The 20,199-nt window shown below is 39.6% G+C and overlaps 1 protein-coding gene across 3 annotated transcripts in view; it reads left to right on the top strand.

The window, feature by feature from the left end:
* MOCOS (molybdenum cofactor sulfurase) overlaps window positions 1-20,199 on the top strand; it is a 209,278-nt gene that overhangs the window by 67,856 nt on the left and 121,223 nt on the right. For all 3 annotated transcript variants that reach the window (XR_005604188.1, XM_039569005.1, XM_039569013.1), the window contains exon 4: window positions 15,208-15,846. Coding sequence is in view for 2 of the 3 variants with exons in the window: in XM_039569005.1 (XP_039424939.1) it covers window positions 15,208-15,846 (639 nt within the window). In the remaining variant the exon portion in view is untranslated. The remainder of the gene's footprint in view (window positions 1-15,207; window positions 15,847-20,199) is intronic.

The raw sequence follows: 20,199 nt of genomic DNA, 5'->3' as shown, positions 1-20,199 counted from the left end.
TCTTTCATATTCTTCTGTAAAGATCTTGTTTCTGGATTACTACAAGCAACGTGACACTTTTATACAACCAGCCCTCTAACCAAAATGGGCAGTGAGTACAGTAGAAATGGTAGAGGTTGTTTCACCTGAGAGGGAGGTCTCAGTAGAGTACAGAAATTACCCAGTTCATAATAGTGTGCAGAAACACCTTTTTAACCTCAGGAGCTTCCTGGGAAGTGCAACACACTGGAACTGTAAGTTTGAAAATATCTATGCAATTCTTGCCCTTTTCTTCATCAAAAAATTATGCATAATGAAAAACAGCCCAGTAGAACTATAATGTGAATGAGCAGCAACACATAAAGTATCTTGTACCCTTCACATTTAATTGTCTTTGAATCACAAGCAAAGTACACTTGGAATGAGCCCTTCTGCTTTTTATAGCAGACCACTTACTGTTTCTGACTTCTTCTGGTAATACTCATAGGTAACTTACTTTGATGGGATCTCTTGACAATTCATGCATCTACCTTTTTTTTTAGGGACGTGCAGTTTTGAGTTGCAGCCAGATGGTCTAGACAGATGATTAAAAAGTATGAAATGATACACCAGAGCACTTACATCCTGCTGCTCTGTCACATTGAACAAACACTTAATGAAATCTGAAGTGTAATAGCTAAAAATATATACTGCAGTACAATGGACTTGCACACATCCTTCTGGGATTTAATTGTCTTTAAATATGGCTTCTGAAAAAAAGTTACCTTTTGGTTTTATTTCTGGACAAATTCCTAGTGAGCTGATGACCGTGAGCTGGGCAAAGAACATAATTATTCTGTGTTGGGATTTTCTCATCACTCATTCTGGAAATTGTCCATAAAAATAAGACTGTTCTTCAGCGTGGTTTTTTATTCACCCAATAATTTGCTAAAAACCTCATTGAAGGGAATGCTTGACAGCAATTAATTTTGAGATCCTGTAATTCAAAATTTGGACCTTTTAATGAGATACATCGTGTGTGTTAAACTTCTGCCTTTGGCCTTTAGAAGATAGGTCTTAGAATCAGATTTCTAGTGTACAATTACAAGCTCAGTATTTACCTTCCTAGAACATTCTATAATCATTTATACTTGCTGTACATTTGCTGGAATGTTTGCAGAAAGCAATGTACAAAGGGCACAGACATATGCACCATGAGTGTCCTTAGAACTTTGAATAAATATTCATCAAATATATTCATTTTTCATTCTGCTCCTCATGATATTAGATGTTACCAAAGTTAATACCAAAGCATCAAAGGTGTGACAAATCTTCCAAAATGGTGTTGAAATTATGATAGGTAGAGTTTAAAAGTGCAGACCAGAAAGAAAGTAGATTTTAACTGTAAAAACTTCGTAAACACCTTGGAATTCTGTTCTCCTACTTCATGCATATGAAATGTGGCTTGATCCTGGTGTAATTTGAGGCCAGGGCTGCAGAGAACAGCCTTAGTAGATCTCTAAAACTCTGATCAGATCTTACTGCTCACATCCCCTCTGATTTGTGTTTTGAGATCACTTTCAGAAGAACTAGCCTATTGTAATGTGGTGCTGCAGGGTAACACAGAGGCTGTTGCAATTTCTAGTTGTTTTGGAATGTAATTTTTCCAGCCATTAATAAAGCTTTCCAATTTTGGTGAATTTAAAGAATTCCTAGATTCCCTAATGCAAGAGGGTTATAGGTTAAATCTATGTCTAGTGAAAGATTTATTCACTTAATTACATTTATCCCAAAAGGGTTTCATCACTATATAAGATAATACATGAATGCACCCAGTCTTTTGTTTTAGCTTGAGTACACTTTCAGGACTTTTGGATCCCAGTAGCAATAAATTCTAGACCATATTTTACCTTGAAATGTGATCAAGGGTAGAGGGCTTCCTTTTATGCATCTGTGAGCATGTAACAACACACGTGCCCCTACACATGCATACATTGACAGGAATTGCATCAGTGTTGTCACAACCATTAGTTCTGCTAAAATGACCACACATTTACCAGTGAAAACAAGAAGAATAATTAACCCCTTCCCTGAAAAACAACAAAACTAGGAAATCATGTAGTGAGGAACATATTTTTTGCTAGTGCACGAACATGGATAGTACTGTGGTTACCCAAATTTGAATAAGGCAATTTCAGTGTATCTGCATGAATCCAAAAAGAATGAGTGTTCCTGCTTTTCTAGCTCAACACATGGTGTCAGCTCAAGTGGTGAAAGGCTACAGTGCAGATTTCAGTTGTCAGCTGCAACATGTTACTTTACTTTGGGGTTTTTTTAAGGTTACTGATACCTCAAATCGGAAAGAGAAATTTTTGCAAATGTTCTAATCTGTTAATCATCCCATTTAAAATAGCATTTCAAAGAAGTCAAACATGATGGGATTTTTCCATGCTGGGTTGTTGGGGTTTTTCTGCTTTTGCTCTGTAAAGAAGCTTGAACTTAAAAAGACAACTTAATCACTGTTTTGAAGGTGTGATTGGTGGTTCTTTTCCCACAAGATGCTGTGTATTTTGTTTCAACTGAGCATGGTGTGTCATCTTGTGCATGGCAATATCCTTATGCATGTGAATAGTCCTCTGCTCACTTTGAGAGTCATTCCCTGACCTGCTTTTCTCTTTTGGGGGGCTTTTCTGTGAAGGGTGGCACGCTTGGAGTGCCAGAAATAGGTTCCTAAGTATTATTCCTTGTTGTAAATGGATCTACTGAGGTTGCAGTGATGAATTTGCTATTCAGAATGTTTCCCAGAATACAAGCAGCATGGATTTGTATTTCTATGTATGGACTGACCATCTCACATCTGGATTTCCTGGCTTCCTGGGTCAGGTTTCTACCTCCTAGGAGCTAGATAGTGACAAAAAGAGAAATTCAGGGCAGCCACTACATTTTCTGACTCAGATTTTCTCTGTAAAATGAGATTGACGTGTATTCTTAGTCACTTTTGACTTCTTGATGTTTCCAAATGGGAAAGGTTATTTCATATGCACCTTCTGGGGTGAATTTTCTAATCAATAGCATCTTTAATTTATATCAGGATTAGCTAATGGGACACTTTAAACAGCATTAGTTTCAGTTTATAGTTGTCATGTCCACTTTGGTTTGAACAGAGTGATCCTCAACAAAGATGGGATAGACTGCAGCAAGTCACAAAATATTTCTCTTAGTGCTCTCTCACATATGCAGCATCTGGTTCCTGAGTTTTATTCATATTTTCTGTTCAATTAATAAAGCAACAGCTTTTATATGGAGCTTTTGTGATCCTACGGGTTTTAAGTTTCCTGTAAGCTGCTTTCATTTTACAATTCTAAAAATGTCACTTGTGAGCTCCTTAAAATGCTTTTATTGTTCCTTTTTCCCTGATGTTGTAGATCGCGACCAGCTTTGTTTTAAGGCTATCCCTCAACAGCCATTTATGCCTTGTTGCATCCATCATGTGTCAAAGAGTTTCTCCGTCAACTGCCAGGAGCACTGGAAGCTCAATTGTCAGGATTTAAGGTGAATGAAGAGCAACTTGACAGGCAGAAATTATTCTTCCCATATGAAAAAAACATCCATTCATAGTTTCTGGGAAATCTTGGGGCTGTTTGAGCCAACACAAGAAGGTGGTTCAGTGGGAACAGCATGCAGCAAGGGCACACTAAGACCAAGAATCTGTTGGTCAGCTCAACAAACAAGCAGAAAAGCCTTTCACTCCTGAGTGTTTCTGTAATTATGGTTACCAAGATGTTTTCACTAAGAATTCATGATGCTGTGTAATTTCTACCTCACAAGTGACCAGATAGTCCACTGTTTTACCAAAGTATGAGCCTCGCAGGTTTCAGGAATTCATGTCCCAAGAGCACTGGCTGTGCTCTTCATATTTTTGTCACTGCCCTTAAGGAAGTTTTTGCAGTTTTGTGTAAAATGCTTCAATATTCTTCCTAGAAAGCAGAATCAGAGCTACACTGAAGTGGGATATCACATCACATGAAAAACAAATGGCAAAAAACTGGTGGCCAGCTGTCTTCCAGACTTCACTCTTGGGGCTTTTCCCCACAGCAAGGTGAAGTACAGACTGCTGTTGAGGATTTGTTTGATTTGCTGGGATACCACGTAAAGTAAAATGCTGTTGAAATGCATAAATAGATTTATGTAAGCCCTCTGTATTTTGAAAGCAGACTGAAGTGATTTCAGATTAACATCTTCATCTAAAGTCATTTCCAGACAAAGCACAGTACTTGAAAAGTTACCCTTGATGAAATAAGACCTATATACCCTTGATGAAATAAGACATTTGCTATAGTCTCTGTCACTATAGTAACTGAGACCCAGATTCACAAAATCATGTAATTCCCACTTAAGCACCTGAGTACCTCTGAAGTTCTGGGCCTAAGTATTTCTTGAGTAAATGTGAACTCACTGTACAGGCCTTTTATGAATGTCAAGAAATTATCCTTTCTTCATAATTCTTTTTTCCTCTTGAGCAAGAAAGCTCTGGCAGGGGATCTGATGATTTTTTGTAGTCATACTGTGGCAATATGTTGTAGAGGTGGTTCCAAAAGGTTATACTGGAATCCATCAGTTTCTGAGCTTCTGGACATTTGGGATCAGAGTACTTCATCACCACTGTGGGTCCATTTTATGTAGTTGACTCCTTTTGACATGAAAGCATTTTGTCTTTGTTTCCTTTCACCTTGTATTTTGCAACTTTTCCAGAGAAAAATATTAATATTAAAGAGTTGACAATACATGCGTGTGCCAGTTTGGCCAAATTTAGAAATATATCCTCTGAAAGAAGGCAGGTCACCACCCCTCCCCTACCAGGTTCGGGAAAAATAAATTTTCCTCAAAGGAAAGTGAAAGAGATAAATCGATTTATTTAACAAACACAGGGGAAAAGGAAAATAATGCTAAATAATGAAATCTCTCGCTGTGGAGAAAAACCTGGGAAAGTGTTTGAGTGTTCGAGTCCTCCCTTTGGTCTCCTTGGAGCTGGGGCTTGGCTCGGGGCCAGGCCCTCTGTGCTTGATGGAAAGTCCTCCTGACGTGTTCTGATATTGAAGCAGTCCAGTAGAAAAGGGAGAAAATCCAAAATTCCAGGGAAGGAAAAAAAAAGTTCAACTCTCAGTCTCTCTCCAGAGAAAAAAGAAACTGAACAACTGGCCAAAAACTGACCCAGGAGCAGCAAGCCGGGTGCTTCCTCGCTCCCCTGCCGCAGCTGGAAAAAAAAAAAAGTCGCTATCTCTGTGTGACCTTGAACAAGCTGCAAACTGCTTTGAAAAAATTTTGCCTTCCCCCTCTCAGGCTCAGGTTAAAGGCATAGAAAGGCACAAGAATTAATTTCTGGGAATAGGGCAGCGATATGGGATACACATCATAAAGTCACCCCAAGACAATGCATGATATGTGAACACTGATATTTGTAGTTGATATCTTTCAAGATTAGGATCAAGGCCTTGTTTCAGAGCAGGAATTGGAGTAGAAACCATCAGATAGATCTCAGCATTGGGAAGATGTCTTCCAAGTGGCTCATCCTACCAGGGAGGTGGGCAGCTCTACTCTTCACAGGCTATAGACTCTGGTGTATCTATTTTCTGATAACCACAAGAGTGATTGACTCCTCACACTTCAGAAGGGAGATGGTAGAAGGAGATTGCTAGCCATGTGGGAGTGCTTGGGGCCCACACACCTTGTCACAGCTGTTGCACTTTGATCCCTGGCACTCAGGATGGCTCAGGGATGGACTTGTTTGGAGCAGGTGTAGAGCAACCCTGGTACACAGGAGTTGCACAGGCTTGTCTATACAACTGCTCTCCTCCTGCCTTTCAAACCTACCTCAGTCCCAGGCAATACCACCCCAAAAAGAATAAATAAGTAATGGAAGACTGAGTGAGCATATGTCTGTGCTTGACTCATGCACCACAGAATAAATCCTACTGTTGCTGGAGAGTGTGAGAGCTGCTGGGTTATGCTTTTGCAGCTATGCTTCATTACTCATGCTTTACAATCTAAAATACCAGGCAACGTGCAAGTAAGTCAAGCTTACTTGATAGCAAATCCATTTTGTAAACAGGTCATGGACTCGTTGTCCCACGTCCGTTCTCTGGCACCTACAGGGAAAAGAGATTGGCCAGAGTCAGAGTGTCTGGGGTATGTGACACACTGTTTTAGGAAAAAGTTGCTGTAGTTTTTTAATTGGCTACAAAACCCCTACAAAAGAAAAAACAAACCACCATGGCTGAAGATATCACAGAAGAACACAGTTTAAAGGCCAAATCTAATCTGGAAACAAATTCCACTAAATAAAATTTGAACAAAGAATAATGTTTTAAAAAGATTGGAAGCCATGGTACATTATTCAAGATTAAAAAATGGCTAGCTTATAAAGTTTTTTCAGCACCCTAAAGGATATTTAACTTCTTATCTGACGTTGCTTAAAAGGTTAGCCACTGTAAAACCTTGAGAGTTTGGAACCATCAGAATGCCTAAGTGGGATTTTTTTTTTTTCTGAAACAACCTTTACAAATTTGAAATACTTGGCTGAAAATAGCCAAGTGTTATGCTCCAGTTGATTATTTCCTATTGCTATGATTATTTCCAAAAAGCAGAAAACAAAGTGTAGTAACTTCTGACCGGTTACCAGCAAATATCTCTACAGCAGGTAGGCAGGCCTCATGGCAGTGGGTGCTTGCTGGCATTAGCAGTATTAATTAGACACTGCAACACTGAGTCTCCCCAGCAGGAGCTCAGAACACCTGCAAAGGTCAGAGATCAGGACTTACTAAGTAAGATTGGGAAGAGGGATGATTGCGCTCCAAAGATGCTGAGGTTAAGCTGGATAAGTGTAGCTGTGTATGGTGCACAAGGCATTTAGATGCCTTTGGTGTGCAGTGGAAGGATTTGGACATGTCCAGAGCAAGACACCTTAGCCTGAAGCAGACCTCTAGCTTAGGTCAGATGAGCTTTTTGATGCAGAGCCTGTGGTCTTTGGGTGGCTCTAAAATGATGTGCTCTGGTTTCCACAGTGTAGATGTCTTACAGTGATATGAATTTCCATATGCACACCCTTTACTTTGTTCCTGTAGCCTGTGAATAGGATATTGCACATATTCATGGTAGAAATGACATCTCTGGCTGGTATTGTGCTGTCTCGAGTGTTCACCATTTAAACAAATCTTGTGTTCTTTGTTTCTGTTCCTGGCATGCCTAAATATAAACCTTATGGTCTGTGCTAGGTAAGAGGAAGATACAGTGACTTTGGGTGTTTGGTGTAACTTATGAGGAAAATACTGTATTGAAAACATCTCACACTGAAGTTGCCTAGACACCAACTGAGGTGATATGCTAGTCCATGCACAAAATCTTCCTATGTTTGTTTTTAGATTTGCTTCTTCCTAGTGACTCCTAAGACTTGCTGCAGAAATAGCTTGAATTCTAAGACATGAATGATTTAAAAACTGATTTGTATTAATTTGTAGTTTTTCAATTTGGCAATTAGTTTTTGCAAATACAGTTTGGAACGGATTTCTCATGAACTGTTTGATGTTTATGGCTAGTCCTCCTTAAATGGTTCCCTAAAATATGGGTTATTTTTTCCATTTCTTTCCTGGTTACTTGAATATCAGGTGGTGAATTCTTCTTTAAAAAACCTATGGTATAAATTTTCAGAGTCATTTGTGTCGTAATTACTGAAAATACTAGGTTTCATGGGTGTTTTTACAAATCTTTGGCACTTGTTCAAGTACTGAAATAAACAGATCTGGCTGATCTTACTCAGAAAAAATATCCACAAAGTGGTTTTAAAATCATGTAGCTATTGATCTTCCTTCTCTACACAGAAAAACAACATTTAATTTCAAAGAGAAGAGTTACCCAGGGGCTTCTGCCACATCTAGGAAGTTACAGGCGTTAGAGACTTCTGTCAGTGAGAGGAGTTATAGTTGCGTATTAGAACAAACTGTACCAACAGGTCGCTTGTAGTATCGGATTTTGTGGATTTTATGAGTCCTTCTGACTGTTTTGCTCTTTTGATTACATGTGGAGCCATAATACCACCCTTATTTGTAGTTTGCTCTGTCAGTGTGTCAGGTGTGACACTGAACACCTGCTGGATGTGCACTTTGAAATGAGTTATGAGGGTCAACACCTCTCAGTCAGGGTGTGTGCTTGTTATAGGCTTTATTCATCAAAGCATCTTTTCCTGCAGGAAGATGTTTTGTGGTCATTAAAGAGCTCCTGCTCTTCTGAAGCTGTTGTGCAAGGGAAACTCCAGGCATTCTGCTGAGCTGCCAGCTTTGTGGAGCTGGAGAGAGGATCTGTTTGGTGAAGACTGACTATGACCCTTTGTAAGCAAATAGGTATTTCCACAGTGTGTCTCCAGTGAACTTGGCAGGGGAATAAATGTAAAGGATTATAATGCTTCAATTCAGATGGCTGAGTGTGAATGCCTCAAGAAAGTGTAACGCTTTCAAATAGCAAGGGGGGGACTTTTCAATCACCTGCCTGTGCCAAGTGGAACTTTTGAGGTGCATTCCATCTAATCATTTATTTTGTCTCCAGGGAGGAAATAAACAACAGTCGTATCAATGGGTAAGATCCTAATCACTCTCATGCAAGCAGTAATGGGAAGAAGCTGGGTTCAGAATGAGTGCCTTTCAAGTAATATGGTCAGACAAGAAGTTTATGTGTATGTAACTAGTGAGGATAAACAAGGCAGTGTGCAGCTATTTCACAGTTAGCGTGCGCTCTGAAAACTTTAAATTTGTACATTGTCAGTATGAGAAAGGAAAATGAAACAGAAAAGGGAACTGACTGAGGAAACTTGGAGAGAGAGCTATAAAGGATTATTTATCCCAGTGCTCTTCCTCATGCTAGTATTAATCCATGGGCAAATCCTTCTAATTTGGAGGATCTCCACTGGATTAGCTGCACAGGTTGCAGAGGTGATATGGTATAGATTTCTGATGAAAACATTGCTATAAGAAAAAAACCAAACAAAACAACAACAACAACAATGAAAAACTAAACAAAACTCCCCAAACCTAAACCTTTACAAGAGCTTTTTTCAGTAAGTTAATGTTTTGCTGAAGGGAGACAGATTAGGTAAATTCTTTCCTGCTTGAGTATATTTGATTCTTTAAAGCATTTATAGATTTTAGTTTGCTTTTGTTTGAATTGGGAATTGACAATGAGAATATAACTTGAGGCTGTGGCATACTGGATTGAATAGACCTTGTCTTTATGAAATAAAATATAAGATATTTCCTACCCAGAAGGCCTGTCTTTTTAGTCTGTAAACTGGAACGTTCCCCTCATGGATATAGATGTAAGCTGTCACTTCTGTCAGCAAGAGAAATTAAAGAAAATTTAGGTTGTGTGTTAAGAAGTATATCCTTTTCTACGGTATCCTTCTGTGCTGGCTTGAATGAGGATAGCCACATCTTCTTTTCCTTTTTTCTCTGTGTAAGTAGAGAGAAAAACATGTACAGAACTGCTACTGCACATGAAGTTAAGCCTGAAAGCAGGGGTGGGTCCTGCTCTGTAACAGCCACAGCAGTTTACAAGACCTTAGGAACTCTCACTAAAGTTGGTGGGAGTTTTTCCATTGGCTGCTTTGATCGCTGGAGCTGACTCTTAATTAATAAATGGGGAATGTTAAAACACTCTTACCCAGAAATGTAGATTCAGCCACTGTCTATACTTCCCACATGCACTTGTGTCCAGAGAGGATTAAAATGCCAGTTAAAGAATTTAAAAAACCCAACAACAACAACAACAACAACAAAAACAAAACAAAACACCAAAAAAAAACCCCAAAATAAAATATTTTCTGGCTCAGAAGTAATTTATTAATTTTATTCTTACAAAACCTATTCATTAAACAACAGCATGTCACATCTTTTCAGTTTCTATAGAGCAGAAAACACTGTGATGATACTTCTAAGGCCCAAGGTAAGCATCTTTTAATACAAGTGTAAACTGGATTTGTGAATCTGGCTGGCATGACACTGAAAAAATATTAAAATAGAAAATACTTTTAGATTTAGATGTGCAGCTGAAAAGATTCCTTTATAAAATGCAACCTAAACTTGTACTGTTGTATAGGTAACTATGCTCTGTCTTCAAATCTGAATCTCCTGTTACAATGGCAATACTTAAATTTTTATAAGGGTTTTTTTATCAGCTACTGACTAGAGAATCATTGTACTGATGATATTTATGAAAACTCATATACAATCTAAATAAAAATGTGAATACAAATATAAAAAATGTAAACCACTAAGTCCCTGAGCATATTTTGATCTTGCCAACTAGAGATAGAAATGTTTGCACCAATTGGAATTAAAGTATGGCAGGAAGCAAATCTAGCAATATAAGTTGCTTTTCAGTTTTTTACTAGCTGTTTTCAAAAGGTAGATTTGAATAGAGAGAAACTGATGTAAAACATATTTTTTGAAAGTATTTTAAGCCTAGCAGTATGGAAGAAAAGCCATGTCAATCAGCTGAATTTTGGGAGGCTGTAATGGAAATGGTGTAGTATGGGAATAAGTTTGTTTGCTACTGATTTTCTGCTGAGAGCTACAAAGAGCTGATGGCAAGGAGGAACAAGGGGCTTCTTGCATGAGAGAATGGCAGCCAGGAAGCAGCTTTGGAGAGCATCTCATCTAACTTTGGGTGTCACAGTGTCCCTAAGGTAGCTGAAAAAATAGTAGCCTTTACCTTCTGCACAGCTGCCAGTGGCACTGTGGAGTGATAGTTCTAATTAAACTATTAATTTGGGCTTTTGGACTGGATAAGTTAGATAATGTGACTACTCCCTCTGAATATATGACTTGTTTATAGAAATCTTTAAGTATAAAGCTCATTACTAATTTTGTGTGTATTAAACGTATAAAATGAGACAGCAGGCTTGGCGGGGTTGAAAATTGACTTTCTTTGCCAGTGTTTGCTTTGAAGTGCAAAGGCATTTTGGCTCAGCTGTTGTTGTAAAGATACAAAAGTCTCCTGGCAACTTTTAAAAATTATTAAACGCCAGCTAACAGAGAGGTCTCAGAATACAAACACCCACAGGGAAGTGTGGTCAAGTGGGGGCATTTTCACTGCCTTCTCTCTGGACAGGTTTCATGATCTATGTATGTCACAATCTGTGCTCCTGGGGACGTTGAGAGGACGAGGAGAAGAGGTGGCCACTCGTAGTGTGTCTTCAATGTCTGCAAAGATGGAGCTTGCAGCTTCCTCCCTGCCTTGCCAGTCTGACAGCAAGGGACTGGATTAAGTTCCTCAGCCTTTCTGCCAACTTGCAAGTGAAGGCACAGTTGTATCCATATGTTTCACAATTACCTTCTTAGTCCTTTCTTCCAAAGAGTCCTTTGAAACGTGGGAATTTGTAATACTATAAAATGCCACTGCTCTTTGCAGCTGTGAGCTGTAGTAGATCAAGTTATCAGTTTTCTACTTCAAGTCTTTAGTCCTGCTGCCAACAGCAACCTTATATATGGCTATAAATCTTCCTGGAGTGTAATAAAGGTGTACTGCATTTCACTGTAATGGGGTATGTCTTGCACGAAGACAGACAGCATTAGGAATTTTGTGTGTAATAGCTAGTGCTTCCCAATATCCATGTCAAAACAGAGGATGTAGTACTGTGAAGTCAATAAGATGTATTTTAGTTTTCTATCCCTTAGTAGTCTGATTTTATCATGGCAGTGCTGCTCTAGTTCAGGATTTTGTGGTATTCATTTCATAAACCTTATTCTGAGGTGCTCGCAGCTTTTCTGCTCTGCACATCAAAAGGAGAAGGAAGTTCCCTGAATTCAGTTGCTCTTGCTTTATTTATTTATTTTACTTTTTGAGGTAAGAAATAGTTCAAACTTTTAAAATTCCACTTCTTTTGCAAGTACTGGAGTTATAGCAATCTTATAAGGCATTTGGAGACTCAAAATGCAATAGGTACTTAATTTGACTTTCAAAAGAATCTATTTGCTATCTAAGTCAATTAGAAATATAACTTGATTGTTTCTCTAGCTCTAGGAACTTAAATGGCTTTAAAAAAAAAAGCATCTAATTTATTTGGAGACTTCTGAAAAGTTAACCCTACAGCTTGATTTTTTTCATCTGAAAGTCAATTTCTTGTACTGAGCTGAATAGATAATACATCAGTGTTGTGTCAGGGATTTTATTTCAGAACTTTTCAGCTATTTCTGAATTTGAATGAATTCAAACTAAATATAGTTAAAATACCCATGAGCTTTGTCTCACTCATTTATGAATTAAACATAGAGATGTCACTATTTGTGAGCCTAAACAATCCAAAATAGTATTTATTGTTTTGTAAAATTCTGAAAATGTTTAATAAAGGTACTCAATGGCTCTGATATTCATGGTTGGATGACAGCATCCCATTATTAAATCCCATTCCACCATTTTTGCATTCTAGCTATAGTCATTTAACAGTGTCTTTTGGTCAAAGTAAGTGCTGTGGTAAGCAAGTACAATTCCAGTGGAGAACTTCAGGTACTACTCTTACACAAAATTTAGCATTTGACCCAGGTGTGTCTCACCTTGCACTGAGCATGTGTGGCACAAAGAGGCTGAGTGGGGAGGAGAGCAGAGAAATTATAGAGAGTAAAAGAGGAGCAGACTTGATAATAGCCTTCAGCTTGCTTTTTGTCGCTGCTCTTGTCAGCTCACTCTTACGAAAAGATGTTACATATTAAGAATTTGCTCCTATCACCAAGTGTTTTAGCTCAAAATGTATTCTGTGTGTGAATACGTAAGTTGGCCTGCAGCTCACAGAGGTAAAAATAGAGCAAGTTGGATATTTTATTGTTGTTGTTGTTGATCATTTTTCTTGAAATTGCACAACCTTTTTGCAATTTTGTTTATATCAGTGTGATGATTCCAAAACTTATCCAATATGACTGTAGAGCATACAAAAATTAGTCACATCAGATAATACATAGAAAATTATGCCCATAACCACAAAGACCCAGCCTCCTTTCTAATCTACTCTCCACCATTCCATTCCCATAGAAACAAAACTGTAATGCTTTCCTTCTCTGTCCCTGAAAAAGAAATTAGGACTCTTGCTTTTTCTGCTTTCCATCTTTTCTGTATCTAGGTAAATGCATGGAAAGAAGAATAAAGGCAGAATGATATCAGGACTGAAATTGAGGGCATGGTTCTGAGTGGTAACCCTGCAACCAGCTGGGTAGAGGGTTTCAGGTTCCTTCACTGAGGTGTCCTACACAACACGTACACGTGCTCTAAGCTGTAAAGCAGGTGATGGAGGGAAAGGCTGCACAGCACTGTGCAGGGGAAAGGGGAATGATTCAGTGACTGGAGAGAACAGGTCACAGCAATGAATGAGGCAGGCTGTCAGCTCAATACCTGATACAAAAACGTCTGTGATTGTTCCTGTCTTCAGTGCTAACAGGGTTTCTAAACTCTAATGGAAAAACTTGGGTTCTATGAACACGGTCTTTAAAAATTATGTGCAGGGCTGTGAATGCTTGCAGCAACTATCCTTTGGCAGGTCTATTTCAGAAAGATTCTTATGAATTCTTTCAAATGGTTTCTCAGAATGTTTAAAGCCTAAGTCCATGACCTGCTCCTTCATAAAAGTTGCAATTCTGTCTTTATTTCCAAGACATAAAATACCTACCATTTGCATCAGTTTTCAAAAATTTAAGTTCTGAAAAAAGTCAAGTCTCATTTGGGCTTATGAAATCATCTGTTGCATCCTGTACTTCCCAGTACCATAACAGTTTTCTTCAACTGAGAAAAGTATTCATAGTATCATTTCAGTGGGCCTTTTTAGGGTGTTTTTTTAGTGCAAATCATCAAAGCCATTGTAATTGTTTCTTTTCCAGTGTTTAATATTTGACTGTTGCACCCACCATCAAGCTCTAAAACCCTTTCCCTGTAGCATTTGTGTTTCAGACTGGACGAATAAAATTTTAAGGAATTTCAGCACTGTCCTATGTTTCATGATTTTTAACTTGAATTTGTCACATAATCTTTTATGCAACTTATATTTAAATGCACCTGCATCTTCAGTTTCTGCCTCTTCTAGCAAGGGAATATCATGTTGTATGAAACATGCAAACTTTTAATGATACACATTGGAAACCAGAGTTCATGGCCTCTCTAAGTGCTGGTCTGTATCTTGGAATTCCACAGATCAGAATGCCAGCTGCTTGGAGAGCACTTCTGAGCAGCAGCATGTATGCTCTGGTTCCATTTTGTTTGCTCTGCTCCATTCTCTGAAGCTGATGTCTCTCGGATGTTTATTACATTTTCTGTTTATATTAGTAGGAGTTTTATAAAGTTAATTCAGAGAAAGTCCATCAGGTGAAAAAGGTAAGAAAGGTGACTGAATTGAAGCTGTTCCTCAGCCTCTGAAAAGACTCATCTTGCACACTGCAAAACCGTAATAGATGCACAGCCTAGCGTGGATACCACAAGCTGTGTTAGATGGTGTTCACAAAAGGTAGTTTAGAGCCAACAAGGTGCTCTCAAGACATCAAAGAATGTCTAGTGCAGACATGCCTCCAGAGATCAGTTTGCTTTTCATAGTTTGGGTCATTGGAAAACGTTAGATTGCTTCTGGTTTGGGAAGCTTACCTTTGTGGAGCACAGAGATTACAGCCTTAAGTGCATAAGGCCCATGGAATTGTGTGTTGCTTCTTGCTGCCTTCTGTTTCTATTGTTAATAACATAAGCAAGGAGCAAAGCTGTTTTCTAAGGTTTCCCTGTTGAATATTGTGACCCTTAATTTGGATGCTCACTATTTAAGTAGATTATCTTAACTGAAACATATTCTGTCTGCTCTAAATAGTCTGCAAACTGAAAACAGTAATAGTTTATAAATAAAACTGGTCCCTCTCAAGGACAGTGTAATTTTAATTATATGCAGGCTTAATTCTGATCCCACTGAGGGACCAGACTGGCCACTCTATTTGGAGCCAGGCAAATTGGCTTCTATCCTTAAGAACACAGCCACGTTCACTGCAACAATGAAAAGTGTCTCTTGTGGACAAAGTGATTCAAGATCCCTTGTTGAAGCTTATTGTACTGTTTGGCAAAACTTGTCTACTATTCATAGTTGGTGTCAGAGTAGAACTTATGGTGAGGAAAACTGAAATACATCACACAGCAATAAAAAAGAAAAATCAGAAAATAAATTGATATTTTTCTTTTTTCATTTTTCAGAACATTGCAACACTTCCACACTACTGCTGAGGATTACACCATCATTTTCACATCTGGATGCACAGCTGCACTTAAACTGATAGCAGAATCATTCCCTTGGATACCTGAAGGCACAAAGCAACCCAGCAGTCGATTTTGTTACCTAACTGACAGCCACACATCTGTGGTGGGTATGAGAGGCATAACTGCTTCAATGAATGTCTTGTCTGTTCCAATAAAACCAAAGGAAATTTTGTCAGCAAAAAGCAGGTTACCAGCTGAAGAACAAAACTGCACAACACCTCATCTATTCTCTTACCCAGCTCAGAGCAATTTTTCTGGTACCAAATATCCCCTTTCATGGATACAGGACATAAAATCTGGAAAACTCTGCCCCATCAAAATACCAGGGAAGTGGTTTGTTCTACTAGATGCAGCTTCGTATGTGAGCAGTTCTCCACTGGACCTGGGAGTTCACCAAGCTGACTTTATCCCCATCTCATTCTATAAAATCTTTGGATTCCCAACTGGTTTAGGAGCATTATTGGTAAACAACCGGATTGCTCCCCTCTTGAGGAAAACCTATTTTGGAGGTGGAACTGCAGCTGCCTACCTCGCAGGAGAGGACTTTTATTTGCCAATGAAATCCATAGCAGAAAGGTGAGGCTTTGTTTAACAAAACAGGATTTTTTGCTGATACTGTTTGCATCAGATAAATGTCTCAGGCTTGGTGTATGCACTGGGCTGTGATGCATGTGCTTTTTATGCAGTTGGATAGGTGTTTCACATCTAACTCAGTTTGTCTTATTATTCTTTTTCCTGTCTAAAGAACATAATCTGAAATATGCGCCTTCCTTTCCTGATCTAGTTTGCCAAAACAGCTAAAAATATAAGGCTTCATTCAGTGACATAAAGGTCAATCCATGCATTTTTTAATTTGTATTTAAGGTGCCTCAGTGGAAACTTGATTTATTTTTGAAACTCTGTACCCAAAGCAGCCAGACCAAGGTCGATCACACAGTGTAACAACCCTTAGTGAAATTGCAAAGGTAGGTCTATGTATTTCACTGGACAAGTGCAACGCTTTACCCTCAAGAGAAGCTTCATCAGAATAACAAGTTCAGTAAGATACATTACCTACAACAAATATTTGTGGTGCACTTATTCCTTGACTGAGATTCTGAAGAAGATCTGAAGCTCTCCTACAGAAAAGAGAGGACACCTAAAGGAGGTCAAACATATACACAAAGGAAAATGCAGGGCAATAAGGTAAGTTTCACCAGTCCTTGAACACACTGAAGTGCCACTCTTAGTGATGCTTGGTCTCCCTTCTTCATGTCAGCAACAACTTACATAAATGCAGTAAAGGGTCTTTCTTCCTGTGTCACATCTGCACAAAGGAAATGCTAGAGATCAGCATTTCATCACAGAATCATAGAACAGTTTGGGTTGGAAGGGACCTTAAAGATTGTCTAGAGGTCCAAGCCCCCTGCTGTGGGCCCAGACACCTTCCACTAGACCAGGTTGCTCAGAGGCCCATCCAGCCTGATCTTGAACATTTGCAGGCATGGGGCATTGAGGACTTCTCTGGGCAACCTTTTCCAATGCCTCACCACCCTCACAGTAAGAAAATTCTTCCTTATATCTAATCTAAACCTGCACCCTTTCAGTTTGAATTTACCCTTGTCCTGTCAATATATGGCCTTGTAAAAAGGCTCTCTCTAGCTCTCCTCTAGTCCTCCTTCAGGTACAGGAAGGCTTCTGTAAGGTCTCCCCTGAACCTTCTATTTTCCAGTGCTGAAGAACCCCAATTCTCTCAGCCTTTGTAAGAGAGGTACTCCAGTCCTCTGAGCATTTTCATGACCCTCTTCTGGACTCATTCAAACAGATACATTTCCTTTCTATGTAGGGTGCCCCAGAGCTGGATGCAGCACTCCAGGTGGGGTCTCTGAGGGCAGAGCAGAGGGGCAGAAGCACCTCCCTGAACCTGCTGGCCATACTGCTTTGGATGAATCCTAGGGTATGGTTGGCTTTCTGGGCTTCCAACACACTCGTTGCTGGGTCATGTTGAGCTTCTCATCAACCAACACATCCAGGTCCTTCTCCCCAGCAGTGATGTTAGTTCATTCTCCACTCAGCCTGTATTTGTGTTTGGGATTGCCCTGACCCATGTGCAAGACGTTTTACTTGGTGTTGTTGAGATTTATGATGTTCACACAGGTCCACCTCTCAAGCCTGCCAAGGTCCCTCTGGATGGCATCCCTTCTCTCCAGTGTGTCAACTACACCACACAACTTGGTGACATCAGCAAACTTGCTGAGAGAGCGCTCAGTCCCACTGCCCACATTGCTTGCAGAGATGTTGAACAGCGCCAGTCCCAATATCAACCACTGAGAAACACCTCCTGTCACTGGTCTCCACTTGGACATCGAGCCATTGGTGGCAACTCTTTGGATGTTGTCATCCAACCAATCCATCCACTGTTCCACTGAGTGGTCCATCTGTCAAAGCCATGCCTGTTCAGTTTAGGAACAAGGGTGCCATGTAAGACAGTGCCAAGTGCTTTCCACAAGTCCAGGTACCTGCTCTTCCCTTATCCATCAATGCTGTAGTGCCCTCTTAATAGCCCACCAAATATGCCAGACATGGTTTGCCCTTAGTAAAACCATGTTGGCTGGCAGGAATCACCTTCTTATTTAACATGTGGCTTAGCATAATTTCCAGGATGATTTCTCCATGGTCTAGCTGGGCACCAAGGTGAAACTAACCAATATGTAGTTCTTCAGGTCTTCCTTTGCTCTCTTTTTAAAAGTGGGTGTTCAAGTCAGTGGGAACTTCACCTGACCGCCATGACTTCTCAAATACAATGGAAAGTGGCTTAGCCACTTCATCCACCAGTTCCCTCAGGACCCACAGATGTATCTCACCAGATCACATGGACTTGGTCACCTTCAGGTTCCTTGGATGGTCTCAAACCTGTTCTTTTCCTACAGTGGACCATTCTTCATTCTTCCAGTTCTTGCCTTTTCATTCTGTGGCTTGGGCAGTGTGACTGGGGCACTTGCCGGTCAAGACAGAGGAAAAAAAGTCATTGAGTACTTCAGCCTTCTCATATCCTAGGTAACCAGGTGTTTTGGAGAGACCATCATTCCTAGGCTTGGAAAAGATGATCCTTGAACCCATGCAGGCCTCCTGGCGTTTTTGCCTGACTTCCTCTTCGTTGAGATGCGTCATTCCTAGGCTTGGAATAGATGACCCTTGAATCTTAACCAACTCTCTTGTGTCACTCTTCCTTCCAGGGCTTTATCCCATAGCATTCTAACAAATACTAAATACATATTGATATATAGATATATATAAAATTATAGACCTTGAGAAAGGCTAGAGGTTAAAAGGGGAAATGGTAAAAAACGCCCTTAATTCCTTTCAATTATTTATGGATGTGTATTCAGAAGCACGATGTCCTGCATCTCCCATAATGTGAATGTCTGACCTTTCACTGTGTGCAAAATGATGCTTCATGTGTTTGCACCTCTTCTGGGTATGTGCTCTGAATGCTGCTGGGAGTTCTGGTTCTGGGCTGGTAAATGCAGAGGCTGGCTGCATTCACCTGGCTCTTGCCATACAAGACCATGCATTATTTCTGAATTGGATGTCGGTACCGTGAATGTCCAGTTAATCTTTTAATGTAGAAATAAAAAGAACAGGGAAACATTGTTATTCGGACCCCTGTTTCTGATTTTTCAAACCAAAAAGGCTTTGAAGTGCAGCTCTCACTGAAATTCAGGATGACAGGGCATAGAAATCACGGGATCCCAGGGTGCTCCTGCATCATCTGCAAGCCAAGGATAAAACCTGCTTTAATTTCACCTGGGCAGGCTCTAGTTTCCAAGCAGCTTTTCTAGAGGTAATTGATACATGACTCCTGAGATAGCATAGCAGATAAAAATATCTGAAATGTGTTTTATGTCTCAGTTCTGCTTTTATACTTTCTTTAATTAAGAAGGGAAAGGTATGTGGTAACCTGAAGGGGTACTGTATTTCTGGTATCTTTTTCAAGAGTTTTCAGAGGTTGACTAATTATAAACATTTCAGGTATCTGAGGCTCCCACTGTTTCAAGGGCTTTTTTTACTGAGTCAGAAGAAGGACCTGCTTTAACCTTCTTCTACTACAGAGTTAGAAACAAAGGAAATTGACTTCTAAGTCAGGCTGGGTACACAATGTGTAATCTTGGTACGAGGGATTAAAACTAAAATAATCAAAACTGACAGCTGGATACTAGTTGCCATTAAACACCAAAGTGTCATGCAGACAGGTCTAAGTCATTGTTCATAGGTCAATATTTATACTTGGCCTCATCTGATCCTTTAGTTGTTATTTGAAAAGCCAATATTTAAAAGTTCATGTTTAGAGCATTACTGATGCAGTCCATAACCTCTCATGAACTGTGGAGACTTAAAGTTCTGCCTGGAGAGGCTTGAATTTTTCAAAGATAGGTCAGGAATGAGGCTAACTTTCTTGAAAAGTAAAAACAACAATACAACAATGTTGTATTGACATCCTCAATCAATGTGCTTGAAGCTATAGCACCTTTTTTTTTTTTTTTTTTTGTTCAGCTGCTATGGGTTTTGCTTTGTTATGTTTTTAAAGTGTTTTCCCAATAATAAAATACAGGCAGAGCAGTTAGGAACAGAACTACTACAGTTCAAATGAAATGCCAGGTCACCATAGCTGGAGTTAATACGATTACCTTATCTGTGGGCCACATTTCCATTTCCTTGCTAGTGGCTGAAACACCTCGGTCATTATTTGTTGAGTAACAGCAGGTCCAGTCAGGTTTTATCTCTGCCAAATTGCAGTCAGGAACCTCCATCCCTGCAGGTATCCAAACCCAACTGGCAGAGGCCCTGAGCAACCTGCTCCAGCTGGACATGCTTTAGGCCAGAGGTTGGATTTGAGATTCCCAGGGGTCCTTTCCAGCCTCTGTGCTTCTGTGATTGATTTTGTGCACC

This window comes from Corvus cornix, chromosome 2 (assembly GCF_000738735.6).
Source record: "Corvus cornix cornix isolate S_Up_H32 chromosome 2, ASM73873v5, whole genome shotgun sequence".
In the NCBI taxonomy this organism is placed as follows: domain Eukaryota; kingdom Metazoa; phylum Chordata; class Aves; order Passeriformes; family Corvidae; genus Corvus; species Corvus cornix.
This window is presented reverse-complemented; position numbering and strand designations above follow the sequence as displayed.